The sequence below is a fragment of the Artibeus jamaicensis genome, unplaced genomic scaffold (assembly GCF_021234435.1).
Source record: "Artibeus jamaicensis isolate MK-2021 breed Jamaican fruit bat unplaced genomic scaffold, CSHL_Jam_final scaffold_847, whole genome shotgun sequence".
Classification (NCBI taxonomy): domain Eukaryota; kingdom Metazoa; phylum Chordata; class Mammalia; order Chiroptera; family Phyllostomidae; genus Artibeus; species Artibeus jamaicensis.
In genome coordinates this window covers 11,493,433-11,520,609 of record NW_026522057.1, presented here as the reverse complement: position 1 = coordinate 11,520,609, position 27,177 = coordinate 11,493,433, and the positions used below count along the sequence as shown (strand labels likewise).

Here is a 27,177-nt window from a genome sequence, read left to right as displayed (position 1 = left end):
TGGAGCCACAGAGCTTGGTTTGGGGTCATCATCTGAGAGGCCAGCACTAAGTTCCTAGGCAGCTATATGCTCCAGGTGCAGGGTGTCTACTTGGGAGCCAAGGAGTTTTACAGAAAATACATCTGGATTCAAATCCTAGCTCATCACTTACCATGTCTTTTTCTGGGCCTCTACACCATACAAGTAGTATAATCCTACACTGAATGGGATCTGAGAAGCAAATGGAATGTGTGTGAAATCCCTAGCACAGGGTCTATATGTAATACCTCTCAACACTTGAGTTTCCTCCTTTTTTCTGACGTTTTCCTTACCCCGTCCTGTCACCTGTCACATCTATCACATACAGACTCCTCCCTTGTCTCATTAACACTTACAGCCTTAGGGAACTTTTCTTGGAGAGCCCCTGTCTATTGGGCTTGGCTCACACACCCAGCCACCCTGCATGTCAGTCACCTCCCCTGCAAGCAAAGAAGGAATGACATCAAACTTCCGCCCCCCCTCCCATCAGAAGTCTCTGGACTCGAGTCATAAATATTTTAGCTGGGCTTTTCTCTGACTGTTGCCAGGTCGATGGTCTCTCAGGGGACTGGGGTGAGAGTGGGGCTGGGCTGGCAGCCTGAGGCCAGCAGCAGAGCTGGCCCTGGAAGGGCGGTAGGAAGCCTGGCATAGAGCCCGTGCCAGCTTTGGCAATTCTAAAGGCTGTTGCTCTGTTGGCCTGCCCTCCCTTTCCTGGGCCCCTCAGAGCCACTCCTGTGTGTTTCCAGGTCCACCTCTGCCCTTGAGTGCTACTTGACCTTGGGTAAATTGCTAAATGTCTTCAGGTTTTCATTTTAATATCTGCAGCACACACACACACACACACACACACACACACACAAAAAAAAAAACCCTGCTTTGCTCAGTGCAAGTAAGCAGAGAAGACAAAGGTTCTGTAAAATATCATGAAATGCGAGGTTAGTAAGCAGTCATGATTGGAGAAGCTAGACCCTGTAACCCTTTCGTGTAGTCCTCAAGGCTGGAGTCCCAGGGCAACGCCAGGTAAGGCACTGCCTCCCTTTCTCCTCCATTCCTCACACTGTGGCCCTGCCCCTCTTCTAAGGTTCCCAAGTCTAGCCAGATTACCTGACCTGGCATCAGATATTTTAAGGAGTAGGGCTCAGTGGTTGTAAGCAGAGTCGGTGAAAGCCCTTTTTACTTGAGATACAGGAAGAAATTCAGGCCCCCAAACTAGATCTGGCCCTCCTCCTCTAGCCCCCCATCCTGGAGATCTAGGTTGTAACAGTATGCCCCACCCCTGGGTCTAAGAAAAGGGGGCCAGAATGGGGGCACCTGTACCCAGGCCCCACCCCTACCACTGAGGAGCTCTGGATGGCTCCAGGATTCCACATCCCTATTCAGACTTGCCCACCACAATTTTCCCGTTGAGCTGAGAGCTCTGATTTCTTTGTATTGAGCTCCCTCTGGTGGTTGTTGATATGTATCTTGCAGGAATATAAAATCTCAAAAATGAGACAGGTTGGGAGGGTTTACTCTATAATGAGGAGAAGGGTTTTTGTCTCAAGAGAGTCATTACGTTTCTCTTTTTCTCTTAAAGATGTTTATTTTTCTTTAGAGAGAGGAAGGGAAAAAGAAAGAAAGGGAGAGACACATCAGTCGTTTGCCTCTCTCAATGCCCTAACTCACATGCCCTAACTGAGACCTGGCCCACAACTCAGGCACGTGCCCTGACCAGGAATCCAACTGGTGACCTCAGTTTGCAGGGTGATGCTCAACCCACTCAGCCACACCAGTCGGGGCCATTCCGTTGTGGGGTTTTTTTCCCCTGAACAGGTTTTGTTACACGGAGGGCATGGGGTTCAGTCCTTGGCTGCTGCCTTCCTCATGACTGCAAGGACATCGCTCAGCTCCTCTCTCTTCCTCTTGGCATGGATGTCTGTCCCCACCCTTTTCTTGATGAATTTCAGGACCCACTTGTCAGAGACCTTGAGCAGCTCCATGGCACGCCACTCATAGGGGACAAAGCCACACACCTCTGAGATTATGTCCCGCACGAATTTGGTGTGCTGGGTGAGGTGCCCACGGTGGCAGCTGTACCTCGGCTTGCTCACGTTCTTTGTCACTTTGTGGTCCTTGTGGATGCCCACAGCCGTGGGGTAGCAGAGAGCCATGGCTGCTGTGGGGGAAGGGTTGACACCACTCGGAACTCTCCCATTTTTATATAGGATGTTCCAACCATCTCTTTGCTTCTCTTTGTCATTAATCCTCGCAGCAATTCAATGAGGTAGAAATTACCCTCATTTTACAGATGAAACAAGCTTAGGTAGTTGAAACCAACTTCAAACTCTTTAATGTACGTAACAGTCAAGATCCCCAAATGATATAAACTTAACCTATTTTTCCAGCTTCATCTTCAGTTACTCTCAAGCCAAAATGGACTTGCTCTTTTGGAACATGACCTCTGGACCTTTGCTCATGCTGTTCCTTCCATGTTCACTGCTTCCCCCCACCAAGACATTACCTAACAAAATCCTCTATTTGAAAAACTGAAGAAATTGTTATTTTTTTAAGCTTTCATGTATTGTCTTTGTAATAAGCACATATAAAACATGGAAGGCAAATGTCTGGATGACAAGGGGTGGGTGGGGCCTAGGATTTGGGAGGGGAGACTGAGGTATACATGAAGTGAGCATGGTCCCAGAAATTAGAAGGACAGGAATTCACCTGGATTATCTCTTGCAGGCTCTCGTAGTAAAACTCCGATGTAAGTATTCTTTAAAGAATGTAGTTGATAGCCCAGGACAAGTGGCTCAGTCAATGGGAGCATCGTGCTGTGCACCAGATGGTTGAAGGTACGATCCCTGGCCAGAGCATGTGATCTGGAGGCAGCCAATCGATGTTTCTTCCTCCCATCGAGGTTTCTCTCTCCCTTCTCTGTCTCTCGAATCAATAAGCATGTCCTCAGGTGAGGATTAAAAAAGAATATAGTTGACATACAGTATTAGTTTCAGGTGTACCACATACTGAGTGAGTCAACATTTAAATACCTCAAAATGATTACATTGAGCTTAGTAACAATCTATCACAACACAAAGTTATTATGTTATTGACTATAGTCTTATGCTGCACATCACATCCCTGTAATTTAATTATTTTATGATTGGAATTTGTATGTCATTCCCCTTCACCATTCCCCCCACTCATCCCCCTACTCCCCTCTGGCAACCATCATTTTGTTCTCTATGAAGTCTGCTTCTATTTTTTAAATTTTATTTATTTATTTATGTGTTTATTTATTTATTTAGGGAAGGGAAGGGAGAGAAACAATGTGTGGTTGCCTCTTGCCACCCTCCCCCACTGGGGACATGGCCCGCAACCCAGGCATGTGCCCTGACTGAGGATCAAACAAGTGACCCTTTGGTTCACAGGCCAGTGCTCAATCCACTGAGCCACACCAGCCAGGGCAAGTCTGTTTCTATTTTGTTCATTTCTCTTGCAGTTTAGATTCCATTTATAAATGAAATCCTACAGTATTTGTCTGTTTCTCTGTCTAATTTCATTTAGTACATTACCCTCTAGGCCCATCCATGTTGCAAATGGCAAGATTTTGTTCTTTTTAATGGCTGAGTGATATGCCACTGTATATCACACCATCTCTGCCCATTCCTGTATCAACAGACAACTCAAGGTTGTTCCATACCTTGGCTGTTGTAAACAATGCTGCAGTGAACATAAGGGTGCCTATATCTTTTCAAATGACTGTTTTCATGTTTGGATAAATACACAAGGATGAATTGCTGGATCACTCTATTTTTAATTTTTTCGAAGAGCCTCCAAACTGTTTTGCACAGTAGTTGCTCTAATTTACATTCCCACCAGCAGTGCACAGGGTTTCCCTTTTCCCCACAGATGTAACTACTCTTGCTGGCAGAAGAAAGTGAGAGCCAATCCCTGCACAGCTGGGTCAGAGCTGCAGGTGACATTTCTTCAAAGTCTTGGACCTTAAAATTACACTAGTTTTCTTTGCACTTCATAATATATCCATGTTTTCACAATAATAGTTAATGCTTGAATGGTACTTATTGTGCCTCAGATACTGTTCTAAGTCCTTTACACAGACTAACTTAATTTTTACTGTAATCTCATAAGATAGGTATTGATACTACCTTCCTAGTTTGGGGAAACTGAGGCACAGAGAGGTTAAGTAATCCTAAGGTCATGCAACTAGTAAGCGGTAGAACCAGGATTTGAATTCATTTAAGTCTGGCTCAGAGAGGGTCCTCTGAATAATTACATTTTGATATTGAAAATATTGCCTTACGCCCTGGCTGGTATAGCTCAGTGGATCGAGCGCAGGTCTGTGAACCAGAGTATCACGGTTCGATTCCCAGTCAGGGCACATGCCTGGGTTGCAGGCCAGTTCCCAGCAGAGGATGCATGAGAGGCAACCGTACATTGATATTTCTCTCCCTCTCCCTTCCCTTCCCCTCTAAAGATAAATAAATAAATAAAATATTTTTTTAAAAAAAAAGAAAATATTGCCTTACGTTTCCATGAATTAAACTGGCACTCCAGAAAGCAGTATTGTGTTTTGCCCTGTGGTTTCAGCACCCCCGCTGTGTACCACCAAAGGCCTGCATATTCCAGGTTGAAAACTACTGATCTAGAGGACAGACATGCCAGCCTTGGCCCCAGAATAACATGACCAAGGAAGAGAGTCTAACTCCTGACACCCAATGACACAGAACTGGCCTAGAGCCAGTGGCATTTCCTCAAAATTTCAGTCTCCTGGAAGAGCCAATAGAGAGCAAGTTATCAGGAAATGAAGACACAGGGAAGGGAAATGAGGGCTTCAAGGTCAGGAAACAGCTGAGATGACTGGCCTCAGGTTTGGAGAACAGAACCTAACCAACATCCTGCCATCTCACAATTATTTTCCCCAGAGGGCCTGTACGAAAAGACTAGACCCTGATATTTATGCTAGAGACTGATAGAAGTGTATATTCTGGAAGGTTTCAGATGCGGTTGTCAGACATCAAACACAAACTGGCTTTTTGAATAGAAAAGTCCACAGACTTCAGATATGGTTGTGTTTCCTTCATTGTCTGTTAAGTTCTCCCTGAAAGTAGCAAGATACCCACCAAGAGTTCCACGCTTACATCCTATTTGCTTAGCCATTCCAGAAGTTAAAATTATTTCCCAATAATTCTAGCAAAGATCCTAGAATTGCATCTCATTTGGCCTGCAGCGGGTCACTGCCACGCCCTCCCCACCTTCCTGCAACCAGTCACTGTCACAGGGGTGGGTGGCAGGGATGGAACATTGTAATTCACCAGGCCGGGGCCATCTACCCACACTGGAACCTCTCAGTGAGGCATCTGCACAAAACCGCAGGAACTGAGTGGAAGGAGGAGTAGTCCCCAAGGGAAAATCAGTGTTCTTACCAGAAGACAGAATAAACAGATGCTGGGCAGGCAAAACCAATAGTCAACCTGTACAAGGTCAGGCAAAAGCCACAGGCAATGGGTCACATGCATAACAGTTCGTTTGAGGGAACTCTTACCCTGGGTGGTATAAATGTCCTAAAATCCATTTGGCAAATATTTTCAGAGGATTCACCATGCACAACGTCCAGCACCTTCCACATAATAAATGCAGAGCAAGGCATTCCTCTGCCACCACCTCCAGTAAGACAGTTACCAGACTCAAGCTATTGCTTCCTCCCATAGGAGTGTAACAGGCAGACTCCTCTTCATCTCTCAGAAACCAGCTCTGATTTCATCTCCCACAAAGCCACCTCTTGCCTACCACCACTGTCAGAGTTAGTCACCTTCCATCCACTCCTGAACTTGATACATACTGATAATGTCACCATACCATAAAATGATTCTTCTCTTTGTCTCCTTCAGTAATAAGGGGCATGTAGCTCTGTATCCCTAGTGTCCATGATATATTAGCTGCTCAATAAAGTTTATTGGCCTGAGTTAAAATGAGTTCCCGGGTATGGCTTGTCCTCAGGCTTCTATACAATATTTCTAAAACCATTTAGCTTCCCTCCCCAATTAGCCTTCCTTTCAAGAGTTAGCTTGCCATTATCTCAATTCAACTGAATTAAAACTTACTTTGAATGCCTATCATATGCCAGGTAGTATTATGCTTTGAGGATTCAGAAATTAATGAGCTACAGTTCAAACTCTAAAGGGACCAGAACCAGTTCTTCTTCTACCAGAATTTCTTTAGCTGAGAAAAAAAAATTTCTGCCCTGGTTTCTACTCTGCTTTGTTTTGTGGTCATTCTCCTCCCTCTCCCCAGCCCCCACCACTTCCAGGCCTTTTTTTTTTTTCCCTAGAAGGGGGGCCCTGACTTGGTGTAAAATCTAGAACAGATGTGTATGTGTGGAATTAAACTCCATATTTTCGTTTGCCTAAACTAAAAACCTTGGAGTAATCTTTTATCTTCTCTTCCACATATCTGTCAACAAATCCTGTTGACTTTCACTTCAAATCCAAAATCCAGTCATGTCTTATCATTTCACTGAATCTGGTACCACTCATTAACATCTCTTCCTAAGGTCATTGCCATAGGGTCGTCTGTTTTTTATTTATCTTTAGAGGGGAAGGGAAGGAGAGAGGGAGAAAAATATCAATGTATGGTTGCCTCTCGTGCGTCCCCTGCTGGGAACTGGCCTGCAAGCCAGGCATGTGCCCTGACTGGGAATCAAACCACGATCCTTTGGTTGGCAGGCCTGCATTTAATTCACTGAGCTACACCAGCCAGAGCCTCGTGTCTGGTTTTGTTTCCAACCTTGTGCCCCTACATTCTTATCTCAGGTCACAGTGAGTCTTTATTTTTTATTTATTTTTAAAATATTTTATTTATTCATTTATGTATAGAGAGAAGGGAATGGAGGGAGAAAAAGAGGATGAGATGAGAAACATGGTCATGTGTGAGAGAAACATAGATTGATTGATTGCCTCGTGTGCACCTCAGCTGGGGACCTGGCAGGGCAACCCAGGCATGTGCCCCTGCCGGGAATTGAACCATCGGTCTCTTGGTTCACAGGCTGAAACTCAATCCACTGAGCCACACCAGCCAGGGCCACAGTGAGTCTTTAAAAATGGAAGTTCAAACCTTCCAACTGCTCCCCATCTTCCTTAGAATAAAGCCACACAATCCTATATGGTCCATCCTCTCTCATTCTATCCAAGCCATTTCAGTCTTCTTGCTGTTTCTTTTCTTTCTTTTTTTTGAGACATGAAGTTATGCTAGATTGGGGAGTTCTTTGTTTAACTAAATTACATCTTTTTATTTTTATTTTTTAGATTTTATTTACTTTTTAAAAAGATTTTATTTATTTTTAGAGAGAGGGGAAGGAAAGGAGAGAGGGAAGCATCAATGTGTGGTTGCCTTTCATGGCCCCCTACTGGGAACCTGGCCTGCAACCCAGGCATGTGCCCTGCTGGGGAATCAAACCAGCAACCCTTTGGTTCACAGGCCAGCACTCAATCCCCTGAGCCACTCCAGGGCTGGTTTTATTTATTTTTTAAATAAATTACTTGTTTTTCAATTTTTTAAAGATTTTATTTATTTATTTTTAATAAGAGAAAGGGGAAGGGAAGGAGAGAAACATCAATGTGTGGTTGCCTCTTGCACACCACCAGCGAGGACTTGGCCCTGCAGCCCAGGCATGTGCCCTGACCAGGAATCGATCCCATGGCCTTTAGGTTCACAGGTCACGCCCAGTCCACCAAGCCACACCAGGCAGGGATCCTTGGTGTTTCTTCAACACATCTGGCATGCAAGCTTGTGCCTTAGGGCCTTTCCACTGATTTCCTCCGGCTGCAAGGCCCCCTTTCTCCAAATATCTGCATGACTGATTCACTTGTTTCCTTCAACTGTTTGCTCAAAAGTCACCTCAGTGAAGCCTACTCTGATTTCTCCATATATAATGGCGACCTGCCACCCAACCCCCTTTCCTATTTCCTCCACAGCAATCATTCCCTTCTAACATACTACAGAATTTACTAATGTAAGGTGATTAACACAGCTTATAATTCTTATGAGGGAAGAAACCATAACAATTAGTAGTACCTCATTTATTGAGCGCTTCCTCTGTTACTGCTTGCTATATATCATCATAATAATGATGGCTAACATGTATAAAACAGACTCTGTTCTACATGCATGATCTCATTTAATCCTCCCCAAGACATAACGAATATTACCAGCCTCACTGTAAAGGGCAAGAAACAGTATTTCAAGGCTGGGAACTGGCGGAATTAGGATTTGAACAGGTGGTGGCAGAGTAGGGTCAGATGTGAGAAATATTTGGATCTTGGGGTCGGTACGACTAGGGGAAAGATGAGATGGGGGCCGAAGGAAATGGGGAGATAACTCCCAGGTTTTGACTGGGATGGACCAAAGTGCAATAAAGCCGAAGAGAAAGGTGACAGCCAAATTTGGAAGGTGTTGAGTTTTAGGAGCCTGTGGGCCACTCAAGGATACAGTCCATCTCAGGTAGGAACTGAGATGAGAGGCGTCTTCCAGCCTTCTCCCGCGGGCCTGAGGAGATGCTGGGAGAAGGGACGCGCGGAAGATCAGGACGTGGGTTTCCCAGCCTCTCAGGTTTCTTCAGCAGCAGCTTCAGGAAGGGCGTGGGGGACTGTGAGACAAAGACCGCGCTGGCCCCGCCTTTGTCCAAACGGCCTCTTTAAGAAGCGCGCCCCCGTGCTCTAGCCCGCCTTGTATGCAAATTTAGCGGCAGGGCGGGAGCGCGCGGCAGATACACTGGGACTGGGTTGCGGCGGTTGGTCCTCTCCCGGCCGCCGTCGCCTCCGACATATTGCCCGCAGGAGCTGCGGCGGCGAAGCGGAGAGCGCCGGGGGGGAGGAGATGGGTAAGCAGTGCGGGTCCTGGCCCCGGACGGGCGGGCGCGGGGATTGGGATGGCTAAATTGGTAATTGCTCCCAAACGCGGACAGGACCTCTGGGAGGGGAGGGGGAGGGGGCGCTGGCGCAGAGGGACCCCGCCCCCTCCTATCGTTTTGTTGGGGCGGGACCCTTAGGTGATGGGCGGGAGTTCTAAAATGAGGGGGCTTGTGGGGGATTGGGCTTTGGTGAGGACGGGGCTAGGCTTGGGGGCGGGGCCTACGGGGGGCGGGGCCTTAATGCTAGGGGCGGGGGCGATCTTAGCTGTAGGGGCTTTAAACTGGCAGTGGTGGGACAGAAAGGGGACCTTACAGATTAAGGGATCCCGTTCTGGAGCCGGGGCTTCTGGACAGACAGAGCTTTTATTGGCTTGTAGGCGGGTTTTCTGGACTGACAATTGTGTGTAGGCGGGACTTCTGGGCTGAGGGTGCAGAGCTTCTAAACAGAGGAGAGTAAATGTGGGCAGAGCTTTTGGGCTGTGGGTGCTTGGTGCTTGTGTGGGATTTTTATTATTATTATTATTATTATTTTTAATTTATTTATCTTTAGAGGGGAAGGGAAGGAGAGAGGGAGAGAAACATCAATGTATGGTTGCCTTTCGTGCGTCCCCTGCTGGGAACTGGCCTGCAGGGAACTGGGCCTGCAACCGGGTATGTGCCCTGGCTGGGAATGGAACCGCTATTGTCTGGTTCGCAGGCCCGCGCTCAATCCACTGAGCTACACCAGTTAGGGCTGGATTTTTCTAAATCAAGTATAATAGTGTGTAAACTGATCTGGGCTAGGGGCTGGTTGGGGCAGAGTTCGTGGACGAGTGCTCTGTGGAAACTTGTGGAAAAGCTTCCAAACTGAGGAACTAGGGCTAAGGGAGTGTGTTGTGTAGGCTGCTGTATTGCCCTGTAGGAGTATGAATGAAGAGGCTATAACCTTAACTAGAGCTGACGTAGGACTTATAAGCAGGATGGTGCCTAGGAGCTTGGGCTAGACTGCTAAAGCTAGAGTAACAGATTGTGGGTCCAAATTTTCGGTCCACAACCACACAATTCTCCCGAAGTCCACATCCCTAACTCTGTGCTGGGGGCCCTGAGTCCTGACCATAAGACACCAGGATGCCCCTTGAACTGGATCTCCAGTCCTCGAGGAAAAAGCTTCAAGAGTGCCTAGAATTGTAAGCCTATAGAAACTGTGTAGTATCCTAATGGGGCAACGTACACCAGACCTAAGAGCACAGGACCCAGACACAGTATAAACTCAGTTTCCTCCTCTGTGGAAAACCTACCCTGTTGGTTTTATTCACTCATTAACATACTCTTACTGGGCTTTGACTTAATGCTGGACACTGTGGTAGGGGTAGGCAATACAACAGAAAAAGACGTAAGTTTGGTGACCTCACTGACCTTCCATACTAGTGGGTAAGACAGACAATAAATATGTTAACAAATAACTAAGGTAAATTCTAAGAGTGACTTCTCTGGGGGGAAACAGATACTTCAAAAATGGCAATCAGGGAGGGGCTCTCCAGACAGAGGGTGCAGCAAGTACGAGAGGAAGCAACAAGCTTGATTTACTCAAGGAGAGAAAGGCTAGCATGACTGAAGCATGGGGGTGAGACAGAAAATAGTGTATGAAATTGAAGAGGTAGGCAGGGAAGAGACCATTGGTCTCTGTGATTAAATGGTAGGGTGAGACACCAGGTAATGTAGCCAGGATCATTGGTGGTACCCTTGACCTATGCCCTCTCGCTTGACCATCTACCTTATGTTGAGCCCCACAGGAGGACGAAGAGGTCCCAACAGGACATCCTACTGTCGAAATCCACTCTGTGAGCCAGGATCCTCTGGGGGCTCTGGCGGGGGCCACGCTTCCAGCACATCAGTCACTAGTGTCCGTTCCCGTACCAGGTAAATCAGCTCTCTGTCTCTGTCTCTTGTCTCTCACCACAGGCTCATGGGGGCAGTACGGACTAAGCTGTCCCTGATTGGGCTTCAGGATGTGATACCTCACATTCCAGGTAGGGGCTCAGAAGGCAGTGAGCAACAGAGAAAACTCAGAGGATGGTTGTTTGGACAGCTTCGGCAGGACATAGTGAATCCCAAAGGCCTGGATTCTGGTTATAGTTTTGCTGCTGATTTGCTGATGCCTTGGTTGGGTGTCTCCCCTCTTTGGGCCTCCTTTTCCTCATCTGTAAAATTGACCTAAAAATTCTTTTCTTCCTGGGGAATGTTCAGAAGCCCGAATGAGATTAGGAATAGAAAAAGGCTGTTGACTCCTTTGTGTGACAGGCAGTTAGGGACTCCATTCTTGCCATGAATTGCTTTTCTTTTTTCCTTTTTTTTTTTGTTTTGTTGTAAGATTTTTTATTTATTTCTCTTTAGAGGGAAAGGGAAGGAGAGAGGGAGAGAAATATAGATGTATGGTGCCTCTCACGTATCCCCTGCTGGGAACTGACCTGCAACCCAGGCATGTGCCCTGACTGGGAATCAAACTGTGATCGTTTGGTTTGCAGGCCTGTGTTCAATCCACTGAGCTACACCAGCCAGGGCATGAATTGCTATTCTGATCCTACCCCATAATCCTGTGTCCCAGAGCCCTTCTTGGTAGGGTTCTCAGGTCAGCTCCTGATGTTTTCCCTTTCTATCCCCAGGAGCAGTTCTGGGCCAGGTCTCTCCAGCCCCCCACTGGCCACCCAGACGGTCGTGCCGCTGCAACACTGCAAGATCCCCGAGCTGCCAGTCCAAGCCAGCATTCTGTTTGAGTTGCAGCTCTTCTTCTGCCAGCTTGTAGCTCTCTTCGTTCACTACATCAACATCTACAAGACAGTGTGGTGGTACCCACCCTCCCACCCGCCCTCCCACACCTCCCTGGTAGGTGCCCAGCTAGGACCAGCTGTGTGTGTGCGCGAGTGAGTGGTGTCTGGTTTCAGTTTAACATAGCTCATCTAGCACCCTGTACACTTGGCCTCATGCAGGACAAGGGACATATAGAAGGAACAGGAAACTGTTGACTCCTGAATACTCGACCCCTGTGTGCTCGGCACACTAGGCATTATAAGAGTAACAGAGATGAATCTCATTTTGCCTAAAGCAGTACCTTCTTAAGTCCTGTGGGGGAGATGAACCACAGGTACACACGAGTGTTTCAAGGAGTGGAAAGCTCTCCGTGCAGAAAGAGAGGCTCAGGGGCAGGGGCATGGGTGATCAGAGCAAGAGGGCTCACACAACGCTCTCTTATCTCCAGGGACGTTCCCACTTCCCTCCTCTGGGTCCTGTTCTACTCCTCTAGGTAATTTCCTGTCCTGACTCAGCTGGAGGCCTATGAAGGTCAGAGAGTGGGGACAGTCCCTATGGAGAGGACTGGGCAGGGGGAGGTGGGTATGAGAATAGCTTGTATATGGGCAGGGGGCCCACGTGACCCCCAGCCTCTGCCCCCGACAGAATTTCCACCTGATCGACTTCAACTTGCTGATGGTGACCACCATCGTTCTGGGCCGCCGCTTCATTGGGTCCATCGTGAAGGAGGTGATTGGGTCCTAGAGGCTGGGGACTTTGGGACTCCCGTTCCCCTGGGGGTACCAAGGGGACACACGGAGCCCTTCAACCCTGAGGCATTTCCCTGGGGCTCCCTTCGGACTTGGTTGAAGAACACTACTCATCCCTTCAGGTGTTGGAGCTCACTGGGTATCGAGGACTCACCTTGCCAGGTTCTGCCTAGCCTGCTGCCCCGTGTTTCCCCGGGTGGGGTCACAGGTCGTGCTGGGAACCTCCATGGCCTTCATCCAAGGCTCCATCCTGTCCTATCTCACCCTGACCCAGGCTTCTCAGAGGGGGAAGGTCTCCCTCTTTCGTTCCATCCTGCTGTTCCTCACCCGCTTCACCGTTCTCACGGCAACAGGCTGGAGTCTGTGCCGCTCCCTCATCCACCTCTTCAGGACCTACTCCTTCCTGAACCTCCTGTTCCTCTGCTATCCGTGAGTACCCCTCACTTCACCCCTCACTGCCTGGTACCTGGCTCTGACCTTTGTCCTGCATGTAGCCGGGTCACCAGGACCCACACCTAGGAGACTCACAGGCAGGGCAACAACAGTGCCTCTCACATTGTCCGACAGTATCCCCCTGAGATCGGAGTGATTAGTCACCTTTTGCAGGAGCAGAAACAGGTGGCATAACTTACCCAAGGTGCCACCAACGGGGAGGTCGGAATGGGGCGCAGATCTGAGCATATGTCCCAAAGGAAGGTCCCTGAGGGAGAGTGCACGCACTTCGTCTCCATCTCTCATCCCTGCCTTCTCTCTGGTTCTCTGTCTCCATGTGTGCCAGTATTTATGGAAGCTCCTGGTGCCTCCCGTGGATCTGTGTGCATGCAGGCACCTGTGTGTATGCATGTTTTCTGTGGGTGTCTCTGCATGAAGCACACGTGTGTATTTGCACGTACAGGTGTCTGTGTCTGTCTTCGTGTCTGTTTTGGTCACTCACTCCCTATCTTGCCAGAACCCAGGTTGTTGAGGATGGAGAGGTCGTATCTGAGGGGAGCCCAGAACTGTCCCTTTCTGACCTGGAACTGGGGAGGACTTTGACAAGGTGTCCACTGTGGCTGTTCCTGAGGCGGCCTCCTGGCTGCCCGGGCATTAGCAGTTATTTCCCAACCACTGAGCTTTTCTGGTTTATGAGCTTCCCCAGGTTGGACCAGCCCTGTTCCCTGGGAACTTCAGAGCTGGACACTCCTCCCTCTCTGCCCGGCTTGGCCAACAGGGCAGCCGTGGAAGGAGCACCACCACTGTTCAGTTATATCTCGTTTTTTTTTTTTGTTTTTTTTAATATTATATTGAGGGAGGGAGAGAGGGAGAGACTAAGGGAGCCCTCCGTTTTTAATTAGAAGAATGACACATATCATATAAAAACATTGAACTTCATAGGTGCTTCTAACACAGAAAATAAAAGTCCACATAGTCTCAGTCCCCCAGGAAACCACGACTTGCACCGTAATCTTCTGTGTTTTCTTTTTTAATGGAACATTTTTCTTTAATCCTCGCCAGAGGACGTGCTTATTGATTTTAGAGAGGGACGGGAGGGAGGGAGAGAGGGAGAGAAACGTCAGTTGGTTGCCTCTTGTCTGCGCCCTGACCAGGGAACGAAACTCCCAACCCAGGCATGTGCCCAGACCAGAGATCACACCTGCAGCCCTCTGGTGTACGGGGTGGTGCTCCAACCGAGCAGCACTGGCCAGGGCCCTTCCATGTATTTTTTGTGCAAGAATACACGGGTACACTTCTCTGAAAACAAAAATGGGATTATACTGTGCATGATATGGTACGGTTTATTACATTTTTTTTCAGTATCAGATAACTTTGCTGTTTCCACGGTAATAGATGAGGGCCTGCCTCACGTTTTTTTAATGGCCTCATAATATTCCATTGTATAGATTTTTCAGAATTTGTTTTGTCTTCTATTGGTAGATTTTTGAGTTGTTCCTAGCTTCTCCCTATTTGAAACAGTGAGGGCAGGGAACATTCTTCTGCATACACTTTTGCACACTGGTCCAATGTTTCTGTAAAGCACATTCCCAGAAGTAGAATTTCTGCACCAAAAGTTATGTCCATTTACATTTTTAAAAAATATTTTATTTATTTTTTAGAGAGGGAAAAAGGAGACAAACACTGATGCACAAAATGTACATCAGTCTTTTGACTCTCACACGCTTCCTCTGGGGACCTGGCCCACAACCCAGGCATGTGCCCTGGCCGGGAATCGAATCTGTTTGCAGGCTGGTGCCGAATCCACTGAGCCACACCTGCCAGGGCTCCATATACATTTTTGATTGATATTAGCAAATGGCCCTCCAGAAGGGTTGTGCTGATTAAAACTGTCAACAGTCCTCTTTATCTGACCCTTTCTGGTTACTCTCTAATAAGTTCATTCCCCTTGGATGCAGACATCATCCAGTGTTCATATTTTGCTTTATTTTTTAATTTTCTAATTTTTTTAAATATAATACAACATACCTCATTAAATAATCAAAACCAGCCCTAGTTGGTGTGGCTCAGTGTATTGAGTACCCTCCTGCAAACCAAAGGTCACCTGTTTGATTCCTGGTCAGGGCACATGCCTGGGTTGCAGGCCAGGCCCCCCCATTGAGAGTGTGCAAGAGGCAACCTTCTCCCACACACTGATGTTTCTCTCCCTCTCCTTCTCCATCCCTTCCCCCCTCCAAAAAATAAATAAATAAAATCTAAAATATATATATTTAAATAAATAATGAACCCCAGTAGACTAAAGTTTAAATTAAAAATAGCCTCCAGCCCATCCCACCAGAGTTTTAGCCCTGCTTCTCAAAAGCAGTCTGTCACTCTTTCTGGTTTTAAGTGTTTTTTGGGTTACCTCCATAATTCTAGTGTCCTTATACCTTTATCTGTTCCTTTTTAAAATGTTCTAAACCCTAGCTGGTATGGCTCAGTGGATTGAGTGCCAGACTGAGGACCAAAAATGTATTGATTTTATAATTGGGATAATAGGCTTACGTAGTTAAAATGCAACAGGTATAAAAATATGAATGAGAAAGTCTCCCCATGACTCCTATTTCCCAGCCACCCAGTTTTCCTTCCCAGAGGTAGCCACCAGTGTTTCTGGTTTCTTACACATCCTGGAAACAAATGTTCTTTGCATATACAAGCACGCCCACGTACTCTCATACGTACACACGTACGTACATACGTACACATACGAGTTCACATGCCGTGACAGGTGAAGGATTTATTTCACTCTTCCATCCCCGCTGTTTGCAGTGTTTGATAACTTACTACTTTTAGCTTCCTATTGGTTATCTTTTTACAGTCATGAGTGTATGCCTGTATATTTTGTTCTGTCAGCAGTAGCCAGTATCTTTATCACCTTTATGTAAGAGGAGATGTTAGGAACCCTGCCCATCCACTTTTTCTCCCCTCTTCTTCCTCTCACTTCCTGGCAACCATACTCCTTCTTTTGTATGGTTAAGCTTGACAGTCACACTCTTGTACATAAGCACATTTAAGTTCTTCATTCTTTGTCTAAGGCTAATTCTAAAAATTAAAAACAAATGTTACCTTGATGCTATGAATGTGCAAATACCATTCGGTGTAGGGCCAAGTAGTATGCATACGTGACGTACCTTCTCTATAGTTACTGAGTTATAGTCTTGGGCCTCTTTAAAAAAGAAGGTTCTAGTGTCAAGGTCTAATGGTTTCTCTTCTCTTACATTCCATCAATTGCTTAAAATCATGTCATATCTTAGTTTGCTTCATACTTAGATTGTAACTTTCTTGTACAGCTTTTTATTTGTCTTGAATTTTCTAATTGCTTTTCTTTTTTCTTGTTGACAAAAGAATGGTGGGCCTTCAACATATCCTCAAGTTTATCCAGCCTCTCAATCACGCTACCTGTTGCCTGGAGTTCATTGCCCCCTCCCCCACCCAAAGCCATCCGTCCTGGAGCCCTCCGTCCTCCTGCTCCAGTCTGGGGTGGTTGCTCTCTAGGCCTGCTGTACAGCTCAGCCTGGGACTTCCCTTCGCTGCCCTCCTGGGTTGGATCCCATGTCTTCCTGGATCCCATGTCTTCCTCTTTCTTGGTTTTCTCCTTTATTTTGCTGGAGTGCATTACCAGGTAATTTTCTTAACAGCGGTTATGTGGGAATCATGCATTTTGAGCCCTTGCATGTATAAAAATGTCTTTATTCTGCCCTCATGCTCAGTTGATGATTCAGCTGAATGTAGATTTTTAAATTCAAATTGATATTCTCAGAATTTTGAAGCTATTGGTCCATTGTCTCTAGCATCCCCAGTTTCCAAAGACTGATGCCAGTTTGGTTCCAGTTACTTTGTAGATGACTTGTTTTTTCTTTCTGGAATCTTTTTGGGATGTTCTATTTATCTTTTGATTATTTGAAATTTCACAAGGATTTGTTTGGTATGGAGTTTTTCTTATTCATCTTACCAGTACTCTAGGACTTTGTTAACCAAGAGATTGAGGTATTCTCCCTGGCTGGTGTGGCGCAGTAGGTTGAGTGCCAGCCTGCAAGCCAGAAGGTCACAGGTTCAATTCCCAGTCAAGGCACATGCCTAGGTTGTGGGCCAGACCCCAGTTGGAGGTGTTCAAGAGGCAACCACAGATTAATGTTTCTCTCCCTCTCTTTCGCCCTTCCCCTCTCTCTAAAAATAAATAAATAACATTTTTTTTTTCCCAAGAGAGATTTTGGTATTCACCTCAAGGAAATTTTCTTCTGTCATTTCTTTGATAGACCTCATAGATTGGTCATCTGTTCCATTTATATTTTCTCTCATATTCTCATCTTTCTCCCTCTCCCTTCACTCTTTCTTTCTCCTGCTTTGCCTTAGGGAGATTTTCTGAACTCCATCGTCTAGCTTTCTTATGGAGATTTTTTTCAGCAATTATATTTTTCATCTCTAAGGCCTCTTTCTTGTTTTCTGATTATTCTTTTTCCTAGCATTCTGTTCTTGCTTTTAAAATCTCTAATGTTCCCTCAATTTCATCTTTCCACCTGACTCAGTTTTTCTGTTTCATGCTGCTAGTTTTCTAAGTATAGTTGGTTTCTTTGGTTGTCTACTTATAGTCAAGAATGAAGGACCTAGTAGCTTGGAGTGTATTTTCTCTCCCTCTGCCATTGTACACAAGAATAGGGGATTTGACCGGGGGCTGTGAGCGTGTGGGCAGGGCGCACTGACCGGCAGACCTTGCTTTAGGGTGGTTGAGTAAGGTACTAGTCACCAGGCTGTGGGCCCCTGTGGGCCAGAAAAAGGGGGTTGAGTTTACTCTAGGGTGCCTGGATCGACCTCAGTTCTTAGACACTTTGTTCAATTTCTTGAGTCCTTCAGGGTACATTGTGTGAGGTATGTAAGAGAAGAAAGGAACCGATTCTTTTATATAAATACAGGTCTTTGTTTAATCCCACTTGTTCAGCCCTGCTTCTCTCTCTGCCGTCTATCACATGTGCCCGCTTCAAGCCAGTCTCTCCTGGGTCGCTGCAGGCAGATAAGCTCCTACCTCCAGTACAGCCCTCTCACGGCACGTTCTAGACCTGTGCCGTCCAGTTTAGCAGTTTCTAGCCGCCCTGTTATTGAACATTTGAAATAGGCTAATCTGAGTTGAGATGTGCTGTAAGTGTAAAGTACACACCAGGTTCTAAAGACTTAGTGGAAAAAATAAAGTAAGTACAACATGTTATTCATAAACAATGATTATATGTTGCAGTGATAATGTTTTACATATAGTGAGTTAAGTAAAACAGAATATTTTAAAATTAATTGTATCTGTCTTTTAATGTGGCTGCTAGAAGATTTGAAATTATGCGCGCGACTCTCACAGTTCTGTTGGACAACAGTGCTCTCTACACGACGGCTTCCCTCCTCGTCTGCCAGCGTGCTTCTGTCTGCTCTCTAAATTTGTCAAGATCACTTGTGCACTGATAAACCCGCCCCATTCTTTTTGCTGACACGGATTTATTTCCTACTGTCATGTCTTGGGTGGAGAGGCTGGGAGGAAATCGGCCATCTTGCATGTGAAGCTGCTTCTAACTCATGACCTGTCAGAGCAGTTGCTTGTTGTTACCACATAATTTAACTGAATCTGCAGTTCTTAGAGGCGGAGCCAGGGAGATTTTAAGTCCGTGACCTTCAGTTGCCTCTGAATCCCTTGTGTGTTCATGCAGGTGCCCCACTCCCTCATTCCCACAGGGTATCCCGAAGGGTGTCTTGGGAATCCCATTTCTCTCTTCTTTCCTGTCCCTTAGAATCACTGGCCTGTTTCTTTTCTAAACAAAATTGTATTGAGCCATGGCTGGCGTGGCTTAGTGGATTGAGTGCCAGCCTGTGAACCAAAAGGTTGCTGGTTGGATTCCCACTCAGGCCACATGCCTGGGTTACAGGCCAGGTCCCCAGTTGGAGGCATTCAAGAAGTAGCTAATCAGTGTATCTCGCTTATCGATGTTTCTCTCCCTCTCTTTCTCCTCCCTTCCCCTCTCTCTAAAATATATAAATAAAAAATTTAAAAAGAAATCATGTTGATATACTCGGAGCCAAGCACCATGCTGGGGGTTGTTGCAAAGATTAAGAGAGTATTTATGAAAACACTAACATAATGCCTGGCTGAGCATAGAAATTAATACAAACTATGTAACTTAAAGCAAGTTAAGGAAACTGAGTCTCACAGAGGTTGAGTAACTTGCCCTCAGTCACAGCAGTCAGTAAGTGGAAGAGCTGGGGTTTTAATCCTGGCCTGTTTGACCCCTAAGGTTATTCTCTCAACCAGATCCTCTCAGTTGTCTTACTTGATCTTACCCCAGGGAGAATGGTAGCATCCCCGGTTTATAGAACAGAAAGGAAAAACCCAGAGGCAGGTTGCCCAAGGACACTCACATTTCCCTTTTCGGGACCTCAGAAACAGGAAAAGAGGAAATTACTGTTGATAAGAAAATGTAGCATTCTCACTGACCCTAGCTTCTAGGGGGCGGCCCAGGGATCCTTCTGGGTCTGGGTCTGAGGATGTGGGAAATGGAGGGGCCCGAGCTAAATAAGGAATGCTTGTAAAGGCCTCCTACTGTCCCATGTGCCGTACTCAGCCCTCACCCACTTTTTTCATTACCTACCCTCTGGGCTACGGGTTCATCTAGCCTTCTTCCCAAACAATACCAGCCAGACTCAAAATACCCCTCGACTAATTAGCGCCAGACCTGACCTTAGGGTACCGCCCAGAGGAAGGGGTTTGTACTGTTCAAGGGTCCATTTCAGTGCGTGGCACGTAGCAGGCACACAGATCCTGTTCCCGTACTGCCCTCTGCACACTGAGAGCTGCCTCTGACATATGTACTCACAACTAACGCCTCTCTTCCGTGGTGCCTTTTAAATTAATTAATTAGTCGTAGTATTTGTTGAGCATCTGTCCTGATCTTTGGTATCAGACCATTCTGGGTTTGAATCCCTGCACTATTTCTTCCTTACTAATTGTGTAACCTTTGGGAATCCATTTTACCCCTCTGAGCTACAGCTTCTGCATCTGAAAAGGGCACAAAATAACAGTACCCAATGCTCAGTGTTCTTAGGAGGAAGAAAACTAGAACTCACATAAAGGACTTAGTACAGGGTCTGGAACCGAGGTAGTGCTCAATGACTGTGAGCCGTTAATCGCTGTTGGTCAGCAGCAGACTGTGAGGGCCCGGACTTGTCTGCTGCTTCCTGCTCTGTCCCTGATGCTCGGCACACACGCAGTGCTAGCACGTGTGTCGAACGGCTGACTGTTGGATGGGAGGGTGGATGGATAGAAGGGTGGGTAAATGCAAATGCTCCCTCAGAACAGCCAGGAGAGCTCAGGCCCATGGGAGAAAAGAGGATCGATCGCCTCAGTGGCTGAGGGTCGGTCGGGACCCCGGCCTCTGGGCAGGCCTGCCCTCACTGTCGTCCTCCCCAGCAGGTTTGGGATGTACATTCCGTTCCTGCAGCTGAACTGTGACATCCGCAAGACAAATCTCTTCAGCCACATAGCTTCCATGGGTCCCCGGGAGGCTGTCAGCGGCCTGGCCCGGAGCCGGGACTACCTGCTGACTCTGAGGGAGACGTGGAAGCAGCACACGCGGCAGCTGTACGGCCCCGACGCCATGCCCACGCATGCCTGCTGCCTGTCGCCCAGCCTCATCCGCAGCGAGGTGGAGTTCCTCAAGATGGACTTCAACTGGCGCATGAAGGAGGTGCTGGTCAGCTCCATGCTGAGTGCCTATTACGTGGCCTTTGTGCCTGTCTGGTTCGTGAAAGTGAGTAGCTCAACCTAAGGTGAGAAGGGGCCTGTCCAGGGCCTTACCCTGCTGCCTGCCCCCCAGGAGACCTGGCTGCATAAATAACTCAGCTATTTTTGATGAGATTCTGTTATGTCCTTTTGAGGACTGGAATGACTTGCTGCCTCTATTTTACAGTGGGGAGAACAGAGCTCACTGAAAGGAAGTGAAGTGACCTGCACAGGGTCCCCAGCCAATGAGGAGGACATGGCGTTGTTATTCATAATAGTTGATAACAAAGAGCAGTGACCGTACTCAGTGGGGCTGTTTTAGCACAAGTGTGCCACAGTGTCCTTAAGTAGAAAAGCCAGGATCCACCCACATGTGAGTGACTGCAAAGGCCTGTGCTCTCTCTGTGGCTCATAAGGCCTTCTGGGAAGGAGTCTGCCCAGCTGACCGTAGGCCTAAAACATTTCTACAGTGATGGACTACACTGAATAATTTGGGTTGAGAGGACTTAAAGTCTTTTGAGCACCCACAGTGTACTAGAGCTTTCATGAGTATCACGGTCCTGCAGATGCCTCTCACTTTGATCCTCATTTAACAGAGGAGGAAACTAGACCATGGAGCAGTGGAATGACTTGCCCACAGTTAGGTAGTTGATACGTAGCAGAACCAATATTTGAACTCCTGTCTGTCGGACTCGAGTCCGTGCTTGTCCCCTGGAGCTTGTGCCCTGGCTCAGAGTGGTGGGCGGCAGGAACAGTTTCTCTTAAGTAGAAAACTAAGTAGTGGTCAAGGGTCCGTGCCCATGATGAAACCTTTTTTGTTAGGTGTTAGATCCTTGGTTTCAGGTCGCCCTGAGTTCTCTCCAGCATTGTCCTGGTCTTCGAGGCAGATAGGATCACAGAAGGGGGATGGAGTGAGGCCATTGTGGGCGACCCAGGCCTTAGCCACCTCTTCCTGCCTCCAGAACACACATTACTATGACAAGCGCTGGTCCTGTGAGCTTTTCCTTCTGGTATCCATCAGCACCTCAGTGATCCTCATGCAGCACCTGCTTCCTGCCAGCTACTGCGACCTCCTGCACAAGGCTGCTGCCCACCTGGGCTGCTGGCAGAAGGTGGACCCAGCGCTGTGCTCCAACGTGCTGCAGCACCCGTGAGTTGCCCTCCCCTTCTCTGCCCAACCCCACCCCTCCTGGCCAATGTCTGGAGTCAGTCACCTCCTCATTCAGCAGCTCTTTCCTTCAGTCAACAAACAGTTATGAGCGTGTCTTGTATGCCTCACCTTGTGGCCATAGTGGGGTATAGCAGGGCCCAAGACGCGCATGCTCCCTGTCCTTAGCTAACTTGTAGTGTACTGGGGGCGGTCCGGGGCAAGCGGTAAATTCATAGGCTCATTGACTCTCTCACTTACTAACCGTTACTCATTCACTCATTGAGTGTATTTGCTCATGCATTTATTTATTGCTTCACCCCCCACTATCAACTGCTTACTCATCCGTTCAATCATTAGATCATCTGCATTTTCAGCAGGCATTTACTTCTCCCTAATCCATACCATACCTAGTGCTATGTATTGGACAAAGAAGTTTGGCTTTGAGCGACAGGCTGAGGAGAGTTACAGAAGGTTTTGAGTAGTAGAGGGACTGGTTCCAAGGTGTATCTAAGAAACATCAGTCTGGTAACATGATAAATCAGGGAAGAAAAGACACAGGGAGGAAATGACTGAGATGAGACTCTTGAATTCACAGTCTGGTGGGGCAACAGCTATGTTCACGGTTAGGGTGAATGGCATAAAAGAGGCCCGGCTGCAAGATGGTGCTGCACCCAGAGCAGAGGCACCAGTGGCCCTGCTGGGGATTCCCACAGCCTGGCTCATTCTTCACGGTGCTGAGCATTTCTTCAGCCCTTCACCACAGTGCTTTTCACCCAGGTTATGCTCATTTTCCTGCCTGTATTGTCCCATTACACTGGAAGCTTCTCAAGGCTGGGGCCACTTCTGTATCACATCTAAATCTTCAGCCCAGCGCAGTGCGTGGCAGAGAAGAGGCCAGCCACTGGGACAGGTTCGAGAGGTAGGCCCACCCGGAAGCAGAGACGCAAGGAGAGGCCACAGAGGCCAAGCCTCCTCTGTGCCGGTCAGGGTCCTTCTCAGCCTCCGTCCAGGTGGTCCGGGAAAGGGGATGGGCACTGCCAAATGGGCCAAAAGGGGGCTCAGCTTAGCTCTGGGCTTTGAAGGGAGGGAGGAATAGAAAGATAGAATATAGGTGAATACGAGGGGAAACCTGTCCATAGCTCACCACGGTCTGCACGTAAGCGCCAGGTCGCTTCTCCCCTGGTGACCTGGGGCCTGCCAGCCTTTTCTGCCTTATCTGTCACCATGCCCAAGTCATACTCTGCTCTAGCCAAGCCAGACCTCTCTGGATCCCTAAATTCTGTATGCATTTTAGTGTCTAGGCTTTTGCACATGATACATGTTTTGCCTGCCATGCCCTTCCCAACTCTCTTTTTCTGATTAATCCCTATTCATTCTTTCGCACTTGACTTCCTCCAGGTATACTTTGCTGACCATTCAAGTGCCCCTCCCCGATGCCCCTACAGTCCCACACTGCCAGGATCATCGCACTAACGCTTTCTACTCTGTTTGCTTAGTGACTTGCCCGACCCTCCAGGACAAAAGCTCCTGGACATTAGGCTCCTTACCTGTCAAGCACTCAGCCGTGTCCTCACCCCTGGCAGAGCACCTGGCTCATAAACTAGGTCCACAGCAAATATGTTCTATTTTTTTGTGTATAGTTTTTTTTAAGGTAAAATTTGTATACAATGAAATGTATAAATCTTAAAGTGTATAATTCTTTGAGTTTTGATAAAGCTATATACACCCATGTAACCACCCCATCAAGATACAGAACATCTTCCAGCCCCTCAGACAGTCGCCTCATGGCCCTTCCCAGTGACCTTCCCAACCACCTTTCCACTTTCTTTCACCACAGTTCTTTGTCTGTTCTGCCGCTTCATATAAGTGAAATCTTGGGGCCAGCTTCTTTAATTCAGCATACTATCTGCGAGGTTCACTCGTGTTATTGCATAGAGCAGCATAACTGTTTTTTTAATGAATGAATCAACAAGACAGGAGCATGAGCTTGAGCTTCTTGCAGACAGTGGTTCTCAGTCCCCTAGCCTGGCACCCTCAGAGCTCCTGGGAAGGTCTCACAGAAACACTGAAAGAAAGCTCACTGGCTTTCCCACCTCGCTCACACTCTCACTGGGGCCCCTGTGTGCCGGGCCTTGTGGCGTGTTTCGAGAACACAGAGATGAACTGGACACCATCCCTATCCCTAAGGGCTCCCGGCCTAGTGATGGGTACAGGGAAATAAATAGTGTGATTCAGGGGGAATTAAAAGCTACTGAACTCTGTGAGGAGTTAGAGGAAGGCTTTCTGAAGGATTCTGAGTTATAAAAGATGACAAAGAGCTTGCCCAAAAGGATAAGGCATCAGGAGGTGCAGCCCAGTTGGAGGGAGCAAGTTGTGCAGAAACACGAAGCAGAAGGTGCACCTGAGTCCTAGAAACAGTTCTGAATGGCGTGAGTGTGGACTGTATGCTGGGAGCCACAGAAGGCCAGGCCACACTGGGGACTTGACCCCAAGTACCTTCAGGGGGTTTTGAGCAGAAAATAGACTCAGTTTGGTATTTTACTAAGGCCTTTTAGGCAGCTGCATGATGGACCAGTTGGAGGCTACAGGTGAGACCAGATGAAGAAGGTGCCCCTGGAAAGGGAAAAGCATTTTCCTGGCAGTCCCTGAGTCATTACTGTCAGCCCTGGACCCGGTGACTCCCAGTACAGGGAATTTCTCCTGATTCTTACCTCATTTTACAAAGGAGACAGCTGACACCCAGAAGAGGAAAGTTACTGTGTCTAATAGAAATGGGAGTCGAGCCCCGGTAGTCTCTCATGCCCAGTCTTCTGGCACCTGCTTTTGCGGGTGAGCTGGGAGTAAAGGGCATTGTTGGGCTGTGCCTCCAGGTGGACTGAAGAATGCATGTGGCCGCAGGGCGTGCTGGTGAAGCACAGCAAGAATGTCTACAAAGCCGTGGGTCACTACAATGTGGCCATTCCCTCTGACGTCTCCCACTTCCGGTTCCATGTGAGTCTCCTCCCCTGGGAAGGAGGGGTGGGGCCTGACCTCCAGGGCAGGAGGATAGGGGCAGGAAGGTGATGTCATTCAAGAAAGCTATTTTCAGTATTTCCCAAATCCAAAGGAAGACAGTGCATAGTGCAGAACAAGGGCCGCCACACCAACAGCCGCTTCGTAACTGCAGGTCGTTGGAAACACTGGGTGGAGGCGGGAAAGATGATGCAATAAAAGGAGGGGTCCATAGTGGTGGAATAACAGTCGTCATTCCTGTTGTGCGCCAGGCAGGGTGGTAAGCACTCGCCATGCGCCCTTCCATCCATCAGTACTGGAAGCTCGTGTAGGGGGGAAATGCCAGGGCTCCCCGCATTTTCAGATGCTGCAGCCATCTTAGAGCGCCCACCTTGTTCAAGGTGCTTTCCCGGGCAACTCGGGGACTGACGGCAGTGACACTGTGGGAAGAAGTCTGCTCAAAATCACCTAGGCTAGTGGGCTCCATTGTATTTACCTATTTTGCGCTCAAATCCTTTGCCCTTGGGGAAAAATGCAAATAAAGATTAAATCAAAAAACGGAATAAAGTCTGAGAAAATTAGGGGAAAAAACCCTTTGCCCAATCCAGTTATAGACTCACGTCCAGTGTACGGGACCTCATGACACTGCTCTGTTTGGAAGGCTCGGACCTCCTTTCCTTTCCCACTCACCACTGCTATTGTCCCTAAAATAACAACCTTGGAACCTGGTGCTCTAAGAAACACAGTTCGAGAAATCATCTATCTGGGCGATCTCTTCTTTCACAGTAGAGAACCCTAAAGCGCAGACAGGAAAGGTCTCGCCCAAGGTCCCAGAGCCTGTCAGTTGCAGAGCTGAGCCTGGCGTCCTGGTGTGTTAGGCACCCGGTTCCTGCTACTTCTCCCATCCTGTAAGCAACTCTTGAAGTTTAGGTACCTTGGCTTCTGCGGAATCTGGACCCCTGGACGTCGATCACTCTTTTGAATTGATCAGAAACTTTCCCTTGAGTGCCTGCTAAACAGCTAAGCATGAGGTGTCTCCATATCCCCTGGAAACTTCTGGCCTAGCTGGTGAGGCTACACATGAAGTAGTGGGTAGTGCAGGCTGTAGAGTCTCTAGTAACTTTCCATGCCTGTGTCTTGAGATTCTGATTCGTTCAGGTCTTATAGTAGCCAGGAGGATCACGTGTAAAAAAGTGTTGATTTTAGACCAGAAAAAGTTTGAGAGAGCAAGCAAGACCAGGATCCGGGAGAGGCAGAAGTTGAACAGGATCTTTTTTTTTTTTTTTTTAAAGATTTTATTTAATTATTTTTAGAGAGGAAGGGAAGGAGAGAAGGAGATAAATATCAATGTATGGTTGCCTCTCATGAGTCCCCTGCTGGGAACTGGCCTGCAACCCAGGCATGTGCCCTGACTGGGAATCGAACCACAATTGTGTGATTCGCAGGCCCGCGCTCAATCCACTGAGCTACACCAGCCAGGGCAACTTATGTGGGAAGTAGTAACCTTGACAGAAGGAATACCACAAGCGAAGGCAGAGAGGTGGCAAAGTCTGTGCCCAACCCTCCGAAGTCTCTCTCCCCACCCCAGTCTGCGTGGGGCCCCAGGAGCTCGTCCCCTTCACTGGCCCACCAAGCCCATCAAAGAGTCAGGTTTCTGGAGCGTCCTTTCCGGTCCATGCCTACTGTTTTCTGGTCAGTTCTTTTTCAGCAAACCCCTGCGGATCCTCAACATCCTTCTACTGCTGGAGGGTGCTGTCATTGTCTACCAGCTATACTCCTTAATGTCTTCTGAAAAGTGGCACCAGACCATCTCACTGGCACTCATCCTCTTCAGCAACTACTACGCCTTCTTCAAGCTGCTGCGGGACCGCCTAGTGTTGGGCAAGGCCTACTCCTACTCCGTCAGCCCCCAGAGGGACCTGGACCACCGGTTCTCCTGAGCCCCAAGGCGACCCAGGCTTCAGCTGGGGGACACCTGGGAAGGGGCTGTTGGCAAGGGAGGAGTGAGGGGGGGGGGACAAAAACTGACATACAAAAAAAGTCCACAGAGCTTTGTATTTTTGTTACATACCATTTCTTTCTTTGATAATTGATATGATTATGAGGAAAAAAAGTCCTATTTTTATACTCCTAATGAGCCCGTGTCCTCTTTCTTTCACTTCCTGCCTGTCGGGCAGAGTACAGAGGTTTGGGATTCTGGGCCAGAAGCCCGACATGTGTCTTTGGGGCTGTGGGCTCTACCTTCTCCAGCGGAGGGGAGATGAGGCACCAGAAGTCACGGTCACGGTGAAAACTGCTGCGCGCTGAATGCACGCTGTTTGCCAGATGCTGCTTCGTGTGTATGTATCACAGGCCT

The 27,177-nt window shown here is 47.8% G+C and overlaps 2 protein-coding genes across 6 annotated transcripts; one reads left to right on the top strand and one right to left on the bottom strand.

Moving 5' to 3' along the window:
* Positions 1–1,856: 1,856 nt before the first annotated feature.
* LOC119052432 (60S ribosomal protein L36-like) lies at positions 1,857–2,168 on the bottom strand. The gene has a single exon (XM_037149705.2). It carries the CDS (start codon positions 2,166–2,168, stop codon positions 1,857–1,859), a length of 312 nt encoding a protein of 103 aa, XP_037005600.2.
* Positions 2,169–8,787: 6,619 nt separating this feature from the next.
* On the top strand, positions 8,788–26,957 carry TMEM39B (transmembrane protein 39B). Of its 5 annotated transcripts, none has more exons than XM_037149534.2 (9): positions 8,788–8,893; positions 10,696–10,822; positions 11,566–11,785; positions 12,356–12,439; positions 12,734–12,888; positions 20,372–20,708; positions 21,643–21,830; positions 24,701–24,821; positions 26,519–26,957. In XM_037149534.2, exons 1-9 carry the CDS (start codon positions 8,890–8,892, stop codon positions 26,759–26,761), a joined length of 1,479 nt encoding a protein of 492 aa, XP_037005429.1. In that variant the 5' UTR covers positions 8,788–8,889; the 3' UTR covers positions 26,762–26,957. The 5 variants fall into 5 exon arrangements, with proteins under 5 accessions (XP_037005429.1, XP_053516602.1, XP_037005434.1 ...); XM_053660627.1 differs by lacking the exon at positions 8,788–8,893 and adding an exon at positions 9,493–9,574; XM_037149539.2 differs by lacking the exons at positions 8,788–8,893; positions 10,696–10,822 and adding an exon at positions 12,159–12,203 and having other exon boundaries at positions 11,702–11,785; positions 26,519–26,956.
* The last annotated feature ends 220 nt before the right edge of the window (positions 26,958–27,177 follow it).